Source organism: Gadus morhua, chromosome 6, assembly GCF_902167405.1.
Source record: "Gadus morhua chromosome 6, gadMor3.0, whole genome shotgun sequence".
Lineage (NCBI taxonomy): Eukaryota > Metazoa > Chordata > Actinopteri > Gadiformes > Gadidae > Gadus > Gadus morhua.
The window spans coordinates 15358686-15372818 of record NC_044053.1 but is presented as its reverse complement, the minus strand read 5'-3'; the positions used below and the strand labels follow the sequence as shown (position 1 = coordinate 15372818).

The window sequence follows — 14133 nt, the reverse complement described above, 5'->3', positions numbered from 1 at the left end:
TTTAACCTGTGCACACTGATTACTCAATGTGCAACCAGTCTGCAGCCTCACCCAGCCCCGGAATCCAATCAAACCCATCCAGGTGAGCCTGCTTTGACCAGCCATCATCCAGACACACTCCCAAATCATTCATGTGATCTTATCCAAAAATAAATAAGCTGTAGCCATATATAGACGGGGAGATTCTGCGATGCAGTCGGAAATCAGTTTTGAGCAACCGATCAACTTTGGTCTGACACTTGCTGATGTCATTTTGGACCCATAGGCAGAATTTGATTCTGGGTCCCCCTGGTGCCTCATTGCAGGCAATACTATTGATTGTCAATGCTCATTCACATACCAACTGCAAATCTTACAAACCCATTATCAATTATATAAGTTGTAGCTATTGCTCAAATCATACCAAAGTAAGCATGGCATGTTTTCAACCTTGTTTTTAATCTTAAAACATTCTATAGCTCTTATTCTTGAAAGGTCACAAGGTGTTCATGTAATATTCAAAGTGATACAGTTATGCATTTAATGTAAACATCTTTACCACCTTAATAGCTTTTTGGTTTTAATAAATGTGCAATGTCCAAAACAGCTATAAACTGCTATCAAAAATAAGTTTTTTATCTAATGATAAAATACATTTGATAAATGTACCCCTATAAAAAACAGACAATATGATAATTAAATAATGAGGAATGATGAGGTATACTTAAATAAAAAAGCCTTTCTAGGCCGGCTCTTTGGGGCCCTCTGGTGGCAATGGAGGCCCTAAGCGAGCACTTAGTCCACTGATGCGTTGGGCCGGCCCTGCTCATTGTACTATTTTCCTGCTCATTGTACTATTTTACAATACAATATAATCTTGATGTGATGTATTTCTGGGGACTGTGCTTTCCGTTCAACCACAGTCCCGTCTTTGTGTTGTAGCTCCACAAGATGAAGTTCCCATCAGCGCCTCCTGCTGATTGAGACCAACTCCTGCAACTCTAAATGGGCCTTAGACACACTCGGTTGTTCTGCTCAAAAGAATAGCATTTGTGTTCGAAAGGGTGGCCAAGCAGAAAATGTATTAATTAAGTTATAGCTGAAGTCGGCTACTTCAGGGAGTTGCTTCCCGGTAAGATCTGAAAATAAAGAAATGATTCACATCAGTAATGCAATTCATTGATTGTCATGTATTATAAGTGTCACAACCAGGAAGATAAGATATTTGTCACCAATTTTATTGTTAGCCAGTTATTAAATAATAGTTATTAGTTATATATGAATAGAGCTGTTGACTGTAAAGGAACAGACATAGTAAACAAATGTCTTTAAAAAGAAATGCATGGCCTGCATTGTGTAAGACAGAATTGATACCTCACCTTTAAATAAGGAGAAAGAAGAACAACAAAAATAAGCTGCCTCTCCCCATTGTTGAAACCAGACAAAAGTAACTGAATGCTGATGCAGAATTTAACTTGTGTTATTTGCTTAAAATTGTAAGCTTATTTAAGCAAAGCCAATGGCTACACACACCACCTAGTTGGCTGCCATACTCCACAAAAGTGACTTATATTGGACTCCTCCAGACAAAGGTCACGGGTTGGTGATGTTGAATCCGTTTTTATTTTATTAGTTTGCACAAAATTATACATGTCCTGGTGTTACATGTTGCCATCTAGGAGAAGTGTGTTTTGGAGATGGCTGGTTTAACCTGTGCACACTGATACTCAATGTGCAACAGTTGTGCAGCGTCACCCAGCCCAAGAGTCCAATCAGATTCGGCCAGGTAGGTGCTGCCCAAACCACCCATTATCCACACCCAGTCCCACACTTGTACATCCCTGGAAGTATGGTAATCGTAATATTTATTTAGTCCACTTTTCAAATAGATTTTTCACATTTTAATTAATGATTAAGACGGATAGCTTAAAAGATAAAAACATTGGTACTGTATGTACCAATGTTGTAACAAGTACCACAATAATTATTTTATCAGCATAGTATGGAATAAAAAATACCAGTACATAAACATTACACAGAATTTGTCAATACATAAAAGACGTGAAAATACAGAGTGGTTTAAGTAGCATATTGGGTGTCCTATTGACTTAATAACTTGCATATTAATGCTCAAACGTTCAATGAACCAAGCACCACGTATAAAAGTGAAAAAGGGCTTAAACCTCAATACCAAAATAACAGTCTTTGCAATGAAAAACATTTGGTCCAGCAGGGAGAATTGACAAACTTCCATGACATCTGCTTTGATCCTTACAAATTGACTGAATTAATTTCAGTCTTTCCCTGTGAATAGAACACAGAAATAAAGGTCAATGTCGGGCTGCAATAGGTCAAGCCATAAGAATATATACAAGTGGAAAAATTGACTTGGTTTTCCATGGAAAAAGATGCCTTTAAATATGAAGGAAAAAGATTGTCACAAAAATGCTATGGGGGGTATAAAAAACGAATGCATTCCCAATACTTACCCTGAGGTTTTTGATTTCCGTAGTTATATCATCATATACATATCGTAGTAGCTCAGCTTCTGACTTCAATCCATCCAGAAAAACTGGTAGAAAAGAGAGATTACGTGAGCATTTTGTCGTAACATTCACTATTAGCACTAGTTATACGTTAAAAATAAATAAATAATAAATATAACCACAAGCGGTGATTAATGGGGTCCGAGGAAAATTAAAAGTCAAGAACACACTAATGGAAGATATATAAATATGACGTATAATTATGAAGGAAAGATGTCGATGAAGATGTTCCACTTGATGCAATACTGTGCCTTTCAGGTGAGCTGCAAAGCAATGACCGAATGTCATGTTCAGCTTGTTCATAATACTATAATTGGGATTCAAACTCTCAACCTAAGGATCACCTGTACAAGGTTAGGTGCCCATTGAGCCACTGATAAACCTGAACTGCAGCCTCATTCACTGCAGTTCAGGTTCTGACCATCCACATGGTCAAAATGTCTGCACACATTTCTCAAGTGAATTGAGGGCTTTCTTAAAAGTATATACCTGAAAAATCTTTGAAATTCTGGGGAAATTAAACTATTGTAGTCAAGAACACTGACAGAATAAATATATAAATATGACAGAGTTAATTATGAAGAAAAATGGAATGAAATGAAGAAGTTCCCCTTAATGCCATACTGTGTCTTGGCAGTCCGATTCTTGGAAACGAATGGGCCGGAATGTTGATTGCCTGATAAATTTCAGGTGCTGTTCATTGTTGTGCTTCTTAAATGAGTGGCAATGACAGCTTGTTCATAATGCTCTAATCAGGATTCAAACTCTCAACCTTAAGGCATTATCCTGTTTGAGCCACTGACATTCCTGAACTGCATAAAGCCTCATTCACAGTATGAAAATGTCGATTGATAAGCACACAACATCAAGAAAACTCCAAGCACACATTTCACAAGAGAATTAAGGGCTTTCTTAAAATAGTACAGATCTGAAAATTTGCACTGTTAATTGTATCCACCTAATGATAGCCCTATGGTAGTTATGCAATAACAAAATGGTCATAGAGGCAAAATAGGTTGAAACTGTGGACGTTTGGCTTTTCTATGAAATTGTGGAAAAGTAAACATTTTTAGAGCTGAAGACCAGGGTAAAAAAGATGCATCTGATTTCAGCGATTACCTTTGGGTGCAGTACAACAATTTGGGTTTATGGGTAGTGGGGGGTATTGGTATCCACCTAATAGTCATATTATTAGGCGGGTGCATGGTTTATGTGTCGAACAGCAAAAGACCGTACCTTCTTCCTTCTTTCATGACAATACTCAAGCCCCTATTAGTTTCTGGAAGTTTCTGACCTGAAATCAAACGGAAAGCCTGAAAAAATAAGTATTGGAGGCTGGAGAAGCCAGTCAGGGGTACTTGGGTGGCTGTGCTCAACGTTTGACTCCGACCACATTGAGCACCGTCTGCGGGCTGCAGTCAGGGGCTTCTCTCAGAATGCGCTGTTTCTGGTGTATGTAGCTTTAAGGCAAATGAGCTGCTGCCCATTGACCAATGAGCTGTCAGACTGAACCACAGCATGGAGAAGGGATTTTTGCCGTGTGCAGACTTCTTGAGCTCTATATCTATTTAATATAATAATATAATATTATGTATGGGTATATATCTAATATCACGGCCAAAAGATATTTGCGCCTTGGATGATATTATGAATGATAAAGACTGCGTCTGACATCTCTGGTATTTCCACAACAAGTAAAGACTTGTAGTGGGGGATATCTCGGCCATGGTTGAGAATAATTGGGGGAAAAGAAATTTGGCCTTGACTCTCTGAAGTCCATGAACCGTGACATGGAGGAAAAAGGGATTGTACAGGAGTACACCGCCGGAGCTGCTGGACTGCCGCCGATGCTTCAGCGGGGGTAGCTTGGTGGCAGTCCAGCAGCTCAGGCGGGGGGAGCTCGGCGGCAGTCCGGCAGAGAAAGTACTCCCAGAGCTGAGCTGCCGCCGAGTTCCCCCTGCCGGAGCTGCTAGTCCGCTGGTCCACAAAATCTTAGCTATGATCTGATTGGAGGGAAGTGGGAGATAATATTCAACTGCGCCCCCTTCCTACATAGGAGGGGGCGCGGAAACTGACTCGCTCGTTTGGTTACTGTAGGCGGGGTACTTTCAGAAATATATATCTCACTCAAAAAATCCAACACCCCAAATCTCAGGAAAAGCGTTGTTTTCATAATATGTCCCCCTTAAGCCACAATTATATAAGAATACCAGTTTTTAAGCAATACCGGAAATACCACTTTGTGGACTCCTTATCGTTATGATAAATAGTCTGTGCATACATTCTTGTCAGGTTACGTTTTGAAAAACTTTTAACCAAGTTTTTCATTAAATCTGAGCCCTGGACAAACATGGTTCCCCTTTTAATAGTTTTTTGTTATTTTTTCTCTGAAGCACTTTGAGATTCTTGAATATAAAGTGCATTATAAATAAAATTTATTATTATTATTATTATTATTATGTGCCGCCTCTTCATACATTATGGCCTTACAGACAATGTGAAGAGTAGATAAAGAGAAGAGTAGATAAAACAGCAGTTGCTGTTTCTTTAGATACTAACTGTAACTTTAATTACCGATCCCTTGCAGCTGCATCTCCTGACGATTCTTCAGGTACATCGGCCAAACGTGTCCGTCAAAATACCCCGGCGGATCTGGGGGCGTGTACACTCTTGAACTGCCGGAGAGCAAAATGAGATAAATTTTAGAAATAAAATGTTGAATAGAATTTTTGGGTTTACAAACCAATTTTGTTTTCTATCCTTCTACATAAAATATATAATATGACACTGAAATGTATAAAGTTATTAACAACATAAATAACATTATTTAAAAAATATATATATCTGATTTTCTTACCATCTCCTATTCTGACATTCATCATAAGGGATTTCCAGGAAGTATTTTTTGTTCATTAATTCATTCAAAGGCCTGTGAATCCATACAAACAGATGTGAATATCCCAATGTAGTTCTTCTCTATTATTCTTTTTACCTTCTCCGTCTCCCAGGTTCATCAAGTAAAAGATAGGAAACAGTAAAGTAAGTAAGTAAAATGTGTCTATAAGTCACATTTAAATACAGTTTTCACTGGCCAAAGTGCCGTACATGGTGCAAACAAAGGCATATAAAAGAACACAGTCCACTTCACATACCTACAGTATATACAAACATTAAAGTTGATTTAAAATAAGGACAGTACATGGAAAACATAAAAATAACATATCATAAAAGGGGAGGAAAGGCCAGGGAGAAGAGGTGTGTTTTCAGCCTAGATTTAAAAATGGTGACGGAAGAAGCGTCTCTAATTAAAGGAGGCAGTTCGTTACAAGGGCGGGAAGCAACATATATATATCTATGATTAGTATAATAATAATATATAACATAAAGCTAATTTCAATATATAGGGGATGACAGAGTATCTGGTCAAATTAATTGACCAAAGGATTTATGTTCTCTATGTTTCACATGACCAAATATCCAAAGAACCATATCCATATATGGCGCCTCAGTTTGTCTACCTGTGGTTGAATATGAGGAAGCCCTCTACGATCACCACAAAGACCTCCGTGCGGCCAGCTTCCGTTGTGGCACATGTTGACTGGTGGTAGGACTGTGGGTCCCGCCACCACGAGTAGATCTCCTCCATCATCTTGTCCATGTGCAGAGCATCCAGCACTGCAGGCAACACTTCATCATTAAGGTTTGAAAATCTCTACATGTACACTCATGTGAAGGACATCGCTATTATAAATCTTTTAATTCAACAATTAGACACAGAGTTTAAGTGACTACGAGTAGGATTTGTACATGAATGAACAGTTTGTAGTTTAACTTAAAGGTGTAGTAAAACCAAAAGTTTTTTTTTTGTTTTAAACGTGGTCATGTGTCCTATATGATCGTCAACATAATAATCAATATCATTTATTCATGTCCCTTACGGTCATATTGTTTGAATCCATTACTGTCGACAGGTACCACAGAGTCATCCTAAAGAAGAGAGTCCACAATTACTTAAAACATGCACAAAACATCTGGAGTGTGTGTGTGTGTGTGTCACTAGTGAGGTACTAGTGTCTAAGCATATCTTTCTTTGCTGCATTAAAGATGGCAGTTCTACAGGTGAGATGTTCTATTTTGTATGTTTGTTGGTGCGGCATACCGGCGTGCTGCCTACCGGCGTCACACACACACACACACACACACACAGTCTCATGTACAAACATTCACGCATCATGCCGGAATGGTTTAACAGCTCGATTGATTTGTTTTGTAACATCCCAAATACCCCTGGTGTTGTGTTTTTAAACAGAGACAGAAGGGAGGTGCTCTTACTTGAGATAGGTGTTTGATCTGTACATGGAAATTGCTTTCAAGATAAAATCGTTAAATACCAGCCCATTCTGGAATTACTAAGGGACCTAGGCTACCAATGCAAGCTAATAGTGTTTATTTTTGGCAGCTTGAGGCATGTCCACAACCGTGTTTTCAGTGGGTTAAGGCTGGCAGGGCTCTCCAGCAGAAAATCGAAACTATTAGCTAAAGTTCTGCTCCATATCAGCAGTGATAGGCAGTCTGGTGCAGGAGATGTTGTTTGTACCTTTGAACAAACACCTATCTCATCTCTGAAACATTCGAAGCCTGTCTCTTGTAATGTGATTGGTGGATTCAAATAAAGAATTAAAATGTGTGTGTGTGTGTGTCACTTTTTGCATTTCTGGTGGCAAATGATTTTGAGGGCCTACTTTAAAAAATGTGTCCTGTGCAATGATGCAACTGTGTGGCAGCTTCTTCTGTAGATTGGTAGCCAACGTGGACTTCCCGCCATTGGTCACCCTAAATTAAACAAATCATAAACGTGTTATTACCATTAGATACCAGAAGACACTGATGCATAATTACAGCGAACGAATCATGAAAAAGGGTCGATAAAGCTCCCTTACCCTCCTATTCCAACAACTAAAGTAAGTGTATACATTTCAGTTGACAGTAGCTGAAAATAAAATAGGAAAGATTTTGCAGCGCAGACTCTCAGTTACCGACAAGCATTATTCTATGACATAACGCCGAGTAGCGTCCGGTTCATGTTAACGGTAAGGAAAATAGCGTTTTTCCGACTCATGAAGGGCGGTAAACACACATGAAGACATGTGATCTGAGGTCGCTCAGTGATTGGCCTCGCCGTAGCTGAGGTCATAGGTGGGGGGGAGGGATGAGCAATTTGCATATAATCGGCTGGATACTGGAATAGTCTACTCACCACTGACATATAAATATTATATAGGGTTTTACATGCCTTAATTATCTCAATGTATAATTTTTATTATTTTCTTCCTTTGTTTTCGAGTAAACCACCAAAATTCGTAAACCATGGATGTATTATAAGAATTGACAAGAAGGTATGGATGTAGGGGAAAACACAGTGGACCGCACTTGGCGCATGCGTACACGACACCTTTCCGTAAACTCGAGATTGTCAACTTCCTCATTGAGTGAGAAAGTGCATTCGTTGACCGTGATCGACTATATTCGATCGACTCACGTATATCGGGAATTTGTCATCTATACAATGTCGAAGCCACCGCCCAAACCGGCCAAACCAGGTGAGAATTAACACTTTACTTTGTGGAGCTTTTGCTAGAACTTATCCCTGTCCCTTCCGAGAGCAACACACCTTGGCAGCCATAAAAGCTGATGTGTGGAGGTTGGGGGCGTCGAGGCTGGACACTTCTTCTGACACTGAGTGACAAATTGTATTCTGTTGTCAGATGTCATTAACACCTCTATTTGGGCTCCCCAGAACAATTCACACATGTTGCAATGAAATGGCATGTGTGAACTTAAGTACCAAATTACAATGTCGACCCATGGACTTCCCGATTTAGGCAACATGCATTTCGCGCGATTCATCTATGTTGCTGAGCAGAGTGGAATATAGCATCACAAAGTGATGATGAAGCGTCATCACTACTTCCTGAAGCTTAACCAACGCTTCAGTTGTCCTACTCTGCACAACACACGAGGTTCCTCCTCTGCTCGTTGGGAAACAGGCTTTGCATATCTCTTACATGAGGGGAATGAAGGGGGGAAGTAGGCCTATTTATGGATTACCTTAACAGATCATATAAATAGGACGGCATGGGCCCTGATGATAACATGTGTATTGTCATACATGACTAGCTTACACATCTGATGTGTGTACAGTTGTTCAACTCTTCAATTTTAGTTGCTGCTATGAGATGCATCATGTTGTCTGTTTCAGCATCGATGTACGTGCCAGAACTTCCAATACGCAATCATTCGCAGACTCTGGAGCATATAAACAAATATAACTCTTATGATTCAGTTCTGGAGCTAAGCTGCGAATTACAGGCAAACAAATGTTACTGTTTGCTGGCAATCTTTACCCACCTCATTGCGTTGTGTGTTGTTGGTAATGCTACAGAGTGTACTGTTCTTTTTTATTTGATTCATTGGGTGGATTTAATAATTGCCCATTTATTTATCTTGTAATTTCAGGTGAGTGTATTTTATTCTTTAGTATTTTGTATATGTGCTTTTTGTATGTGTCAAGAGAGATGTGTGAAGTCCCTCACGGGTCAACACTTGCAGTTTCTGCAAGTGTAGGACCAACACTGAATAACAAAACCAACCAAAACATACAAAATAGCCAACACAGACGCACAAGGGAGCCATTTAGATCTATGGGCAGAGCAGAGCTTCAGTACCAGAATGGAGCGACGCTTCTAAACCTGGGCTAGTTAGCACAGGCCTCTGTGTATTCAGCGGGACATGACAAGACGTGTAGCGCAGACTTCCCCGGCAATGTGGAACGGAGCTAGGCTTGTCCCGCCCCCTAGACAGACCCCCTGATTCCACTACACTACTGCGGGGCGTTTGTTCTGTGGGACTCTGCAGACGTGGTGTGTCCCAACATGTGGGCTAGAATGAATAAACACTTCTGGGCTGGGCCAGGATACTGTCTGGCTACCTACTCTCCCGCTCTAGAGAAGTCTTACTTATAGAGGGCACTTGTTTATAATGGCAGTTACATTTAAACCGACCAACCAAGCACACCATGTAGGCCGTAACTAGGGCTTCCCAACATATTGAAGCGGCAGCATGACTGACGACAATATGTGTTTCTGTAAGTTTAAATTGTGAATGCTGTAGTAGGTGACAAAGCCTGCAATGTGAACTATTTCTGCTTACATTTTCTGTTGATGGAAAATCTTGTTCTGCAAAAACCAGCCCCCTTGAAATCTGTCACTTTGTTCAATGAGTGTATGGAAGCTGAATTGCACTTGGAACTTGTTGCATAGCACACGTCCCTAACATGGCTTTGATATGTTATCTTTTTGAATGTGCTTATAGCAGCCATTAACTTTGAGCATTTAGTTTTGTTATAGTACATTAAACCAAAAATATTTTCTCCCTGTCTTCAATGTGTGTTGGGGGACGTTCAGCATGCCACAAACACAGCCAGCCACTCGTGTGGCATTCCAGACAGAGCTGTACTGCCTCCTCCTCCACAACATGTCATTAGAAACCCCAAGGGCAACCTCCACAGGCCTAAAAAAACCAGGAGTGTGTGTGTGTGTGTGTGTGTGTGTGTGTGTGTGTGTGTGTGTGTGTGTGTGTGTGTGTGTGTGTGTGTGTGTGTGTGTGTGTGTGTGTGTGTGTGTGTGTGTGTGTGTGTGTGTGTAGACCATTGTGTAACACATTGATTAGACGCTGCTCTATATTGATCAGTCTCACATTAGAGTTGGGGTTTTATTTAATGCACCCAACTGGATATTTGTAGGACAACTCCCAAGCCCAAGGGATTGTTCATTTGCCACAAATGTTTCCAGCTGTGTTTGTTAAGATATGGTGGATATATGTGCGGGAATACACCCTCGCAAAATAACATTAACCGTTTACTCGTCATTTATTTACCAGATGTTTTTTTTATCAAAGGCAACTTGGTGAACATAGTTTACTGGACTGTGGATATTGGGGTTTGAACCCACGTTACTTTGTACATCTCTGCTGGCATTCACCACATGGTGATGTGTAGTGTCATAACTAATCAACATCTGTTTTCCTTCAGGCCAAGTAAAGGTGTTCAGAGCAATGTTCACCTTTGACCCCAGAACTGTGAGTAAAAATGTCAAGATAATTATTAATGACTTTCGGTTGCGTTCATCTATTTCTGTTTCATTTCCTTCCCCAACACAGTTCTATTTGGCCTTATTGAGAAGTTATACATTGTCATCACTCAGTGGTTATATTAGTTACATAATTGTAGTGGATGAAAATTCACAGAGCTTATTCAGTCAACCATATATGAAAACTGAATGTGTTTATTGATAACTATTAACAGGCGAACGCAAATCAATTAAAATAACTGTGCCAAATTGAATAACTGGTAAAACTGGTGAATGGAAGACTTTTGGGTCTGCACTTCTGCAAAAACATTGGAAAAAGGATCTGCATATACCTCCACGCACAACATTTTTTGTTTCTCTTGTTTGTTTTCGCAGCCTGATGAGCTGTACTTTGAAGAAGGAGATATATTGTATATCTCTGACACTGTAAGTTAAAACACTACAACTGTCTGCCTGTCCATGTGTCTGTATCTCTTTAGGTATCTGCATTGATGTGAGAGTATATATACGTTTCAAATGTCATTAAAATTTCCTATTTGGACCATTTTAGGGCATATCCAATTCATTTAGACTACAAAACTTGATGTGAATGTTTTATGATTATAAAACTGCACCAGCTTGATAACTTCTCTATTGAACCACCTGCTGTTGTTGCAAACCATGAGCTGGCCAATGGGACCTGACGTTTGTGTGTGTGTATGTGTCATACTCAGAGTGACAGTCATTGGTGGAAGGGGACATGCAGGGGACGAACAGGACTCATCCCCAGTAACTACGGTGAGTAGCGAACTTGTCATGAAAAATGTATTTTGAAATGAGGTGTGGCCGTTTGTTTTCTTTCATTATTCACATCCACAAGTACTATTTGACCTCATCTACAGTTGCTGAGCAGGCGGAATCTATCGACAACCCGATGCATGAAGCAGCCAAGAGAGGCAAGTCCAGAAAGGAGTCTGTTCCTATTTATTCATGTCCTTCTATTCTATTCTCCTGTTTTGTTCTGATTTGAGCCACCTCATTGTGTGTGTGGGTGTGTGTGCGTGTGTGTATGTGTAGGCAATCTGAGCTGGCTGCGAGAATGTCTGGAGAACAAGGTGGGCATCAATGGACTGGACAAGGCTGGGAACACGGCCCTCTACTGGGGTTGTCACGGTGGACATAGAGGTAGGTCATGGAGTGCATGGAGGTAGCCCTAGTTCACTGACAATACACACTGTTTCAATTTGTATATCGGAACCAGACGTTGGAGCTAAGATGTCAACAGTGTGTTTGTTTGGGTCTTTTAAACCCAAACCACTGTCATTAAACCTGGGTAGCTTGCTACATTGCGTTTCCGGTCCATTATTGGATGTATAATTGTAAGCATGTGATTAGAGGACGGTTTCTATTTTCCAGATGTGGTGGAGCTGTTGCTGGGACACCCAAACGTAGAGCTCAACCAGCAGGTCAGACCCCCGCGTGTGTGTGTGTGTGTGTGTGTGTGTGTGTGTGTGTGTGTGTGTGTGTGTGTGTGTGTGTGTGTGTGTGTGTGTGTGTGTGTAAGCTAATATAAACAAAATGCTGTTAGTGGGTTTTTACTTGCAGACGATGAAGACTGCTATGTATTTACTCTGCTGTTTCATATCACATGTTACAAGTCAGCGCTAACCTGAATCCATGAGTATGTTTCTGATCTTTTTGTGTGTTGTAGAACAAACTGGGGGACACTCCCCTCCATGCTGCAGCCTGGAAAGGATACTCTGACATCGTAGAAATGCTGCTCAACAAGGGTGAGTTGTTTTCTTTTCACCTTGATGTTTGTCCTATTTCGTTCTCTGCAAATGCAGCTCAATGCACTGCTCAGGGTGAGTGACTCTGTGATTGTGTGTTCCAGATTCAAGGACAGACGTCAAGAACAACGAGAACAAGCTGGCGCTGGAGATGGCCACCAACGCTCAATGTGCCTCGTTGATCAAGAGGAAACAAGGAGGCAGTACGTATATTTGGCCAACAGGGGTCAGCCTTGTTATGAAAAAAAAATCAGAAAAAAAGGCTACCTTCTATTTAAATTCACGCTTGGTCTGAAAGGAAGTCACACAAAGCGGTTCCAAAGAGGAATCATTCATAATGTTTATAATATTTTATTAGATATTAACTCGTTAAAGTGACCATCTTGTAGATTTACTTTCATTCTCTGTTGGGGAAACTAACCTTAAGGCGAAAGATAGTCCTAACAGGCATTTATTTACGTTTTTTTTTTAAGATTTCCACTTTGCGTCACTTAGTGAGAATTATAACCAAATGTAAAACTGTAATAAGATATAAGATACAGTATTAACCGCTGCAAAAAATTTATAGCAACCAGATCTCTAGTGCAGAGCTTAACTCCATTCTGTGGTTGGTGTTTCAGACATCACGCGCTCGCATAGCAACGCAGAGGAGTACCTGGACGACGAAGACTCGGACTGAGGTGATCTTCCTCCAGGTCAAATGACGAGCTCGCCGTTATGTCTTTTCTCTGACAGACCAGCTCGGTTGAATTATGACCCCCCCCCTTGATTCCCCATCCCTGTGGCAGTTGTGAATATTTTCCTTCTATACTATGTTTGTGATTTGTACCTCTTGCCTCCATGTTCTCTCGCCCTCTCTCTGGGTGTTTAACTCACTGTGTTTACTGTTTGACCCTTTGGCTTAGGGTGTATTTCCGTATAGAAGTCTAGGATTCTTGGGGCTTTAGCTCTGCCCACAGTGGTCCCAGAGAGACATAGCAAGCATAATCAACGTAGAAGACTCTTAACTTGAATACAGTCCAATTATGCAGATAACTTATCGAATAAGTGCCTTATCTGGACCGGAATAAAAATGATCCAAAACGCAATTCAAAACATTTCCTTTGTTCAAATTCAAGTGGGATTATTTTATGAATAAAGCATGGTAGCCCGACTAACATAATCTTGATTTATATTTAACTTCTTTTGGGATTTTTTTTTTATGCAGAATAAAAATATTTTGCAACTGTCAACTCACTGTAGCAGTGATTGGGAAAGGTTTTGATGAAAGTAATATATTGCTGATCGTCCTGCATATATGTTCTACGGGACACAATTGGATATCGTTTTGTTTCTTTGGCTTTCTTATTCTTCTAACCTAGCGTTGGTTATCATCGAACTACATTCTGCACTGCTTGCATTTAGTCATGCGAGATTTTTCAGTTACTCCATTCCACAATTCCTAAACGTCAGAGCTTACTGTGCTAAACATGGACAACATCTTTAGTCTTTTTTGACTTGATTGAATCACCATGAACCATTTTCTTGTAACATTTCCAGAATGATCTCTAAAGAAGTGCCTTTTAAAGCATGGCGAAATCTCTGACGGTTGTCCGTTTCTTGAAATGAATGTTTTTGTTCTCAATTTCTGCATTTTTCTATGTTTAAAATGTAATAAACGTCCTCTTTACTTAAACAGCATATGTATTTCTA

At 40.1% G+C, this 14133-nt stretch overlaps 2 protein-coding genes across 5 annotated transcripts; one reads left to right on the top strand and one right to left on the bottom strand.

Moving 5' to 3' along the window:
- Window positions 1-1583: 1583 nt before the first annotated feature.
- On the bottom strand, window positions 1584-7664 carry nmrk1 (nicotinamide riboside kinase 1). Of its 4 annotated transcripts, XR_003977080.1 has the most exons (9): window positions 7466-7664; window positions 7268-7358; window positions 6464-6512; window positions 6044-6200; window positions 5383-5454; window positions 5100-5200; window positions 3762-3819; window positions 2469-2551; window positions 1584-2283 (listed from the first exon to the last, which is right to left on the bottom strand). XR_003977080.1 is itself a non-coding variant. In XM_030358427.1 (8 exons), exons 1-8 carry the CDS (start codon window positions 7498-7500, stop codon window positions 2251-2253), a joined length of 621 nt encoding a protein of 206 aa, XP_030214287.1. In that variant the 5' UTR covers window positions 7501-7662; the 3' UTR covers window positions 1584-2250. The 4 variants fall into 4 exon arrangements, 2 of the variants coding, with proteins under 2 accessions (XP_030214287.1, XP_030214288.1); XR_003977081.1 differs by lacking the exon at window positions 3762-3819 and having other exon boundaries at window positions 5085-5200; window positions 7466-7663; XM_030358427.1 differs by lacking the exon at window positions 3762-3819 and having other exon boundaries at window positions 7466-7662.
- A 223-nt stretch (window positions 7665-7887) lies between these two features.
- On the top strand, window positions 7888-14119 carry ostf1 (osteoclast stimulating factor 1). Its single transcript, XM_030358426.1, has 10 exons — window positions 7888-8125; window positions 10615-10661; window positions 11048-11098; window positions 11386-11449; window positions 11554-11607; window positions 11729-11836; window positions 12068-12117; window positions 12363-12441; window positions 12546-12644; window positions 13062-14119. The coding sequence occupies exons 1-10, from the start codon at window positions 7924-7926 to the stop codon at window positions 13118-13120; spliced, it is 813 nt and encodes a 270-aa protein (XP_030214286.1). The 5' UTR covers window positions 7888-7923; the 3' UTR covers window positions 13121-14119.
- Window positions 14120-14133: the final 14 nt, after the last annotated feature.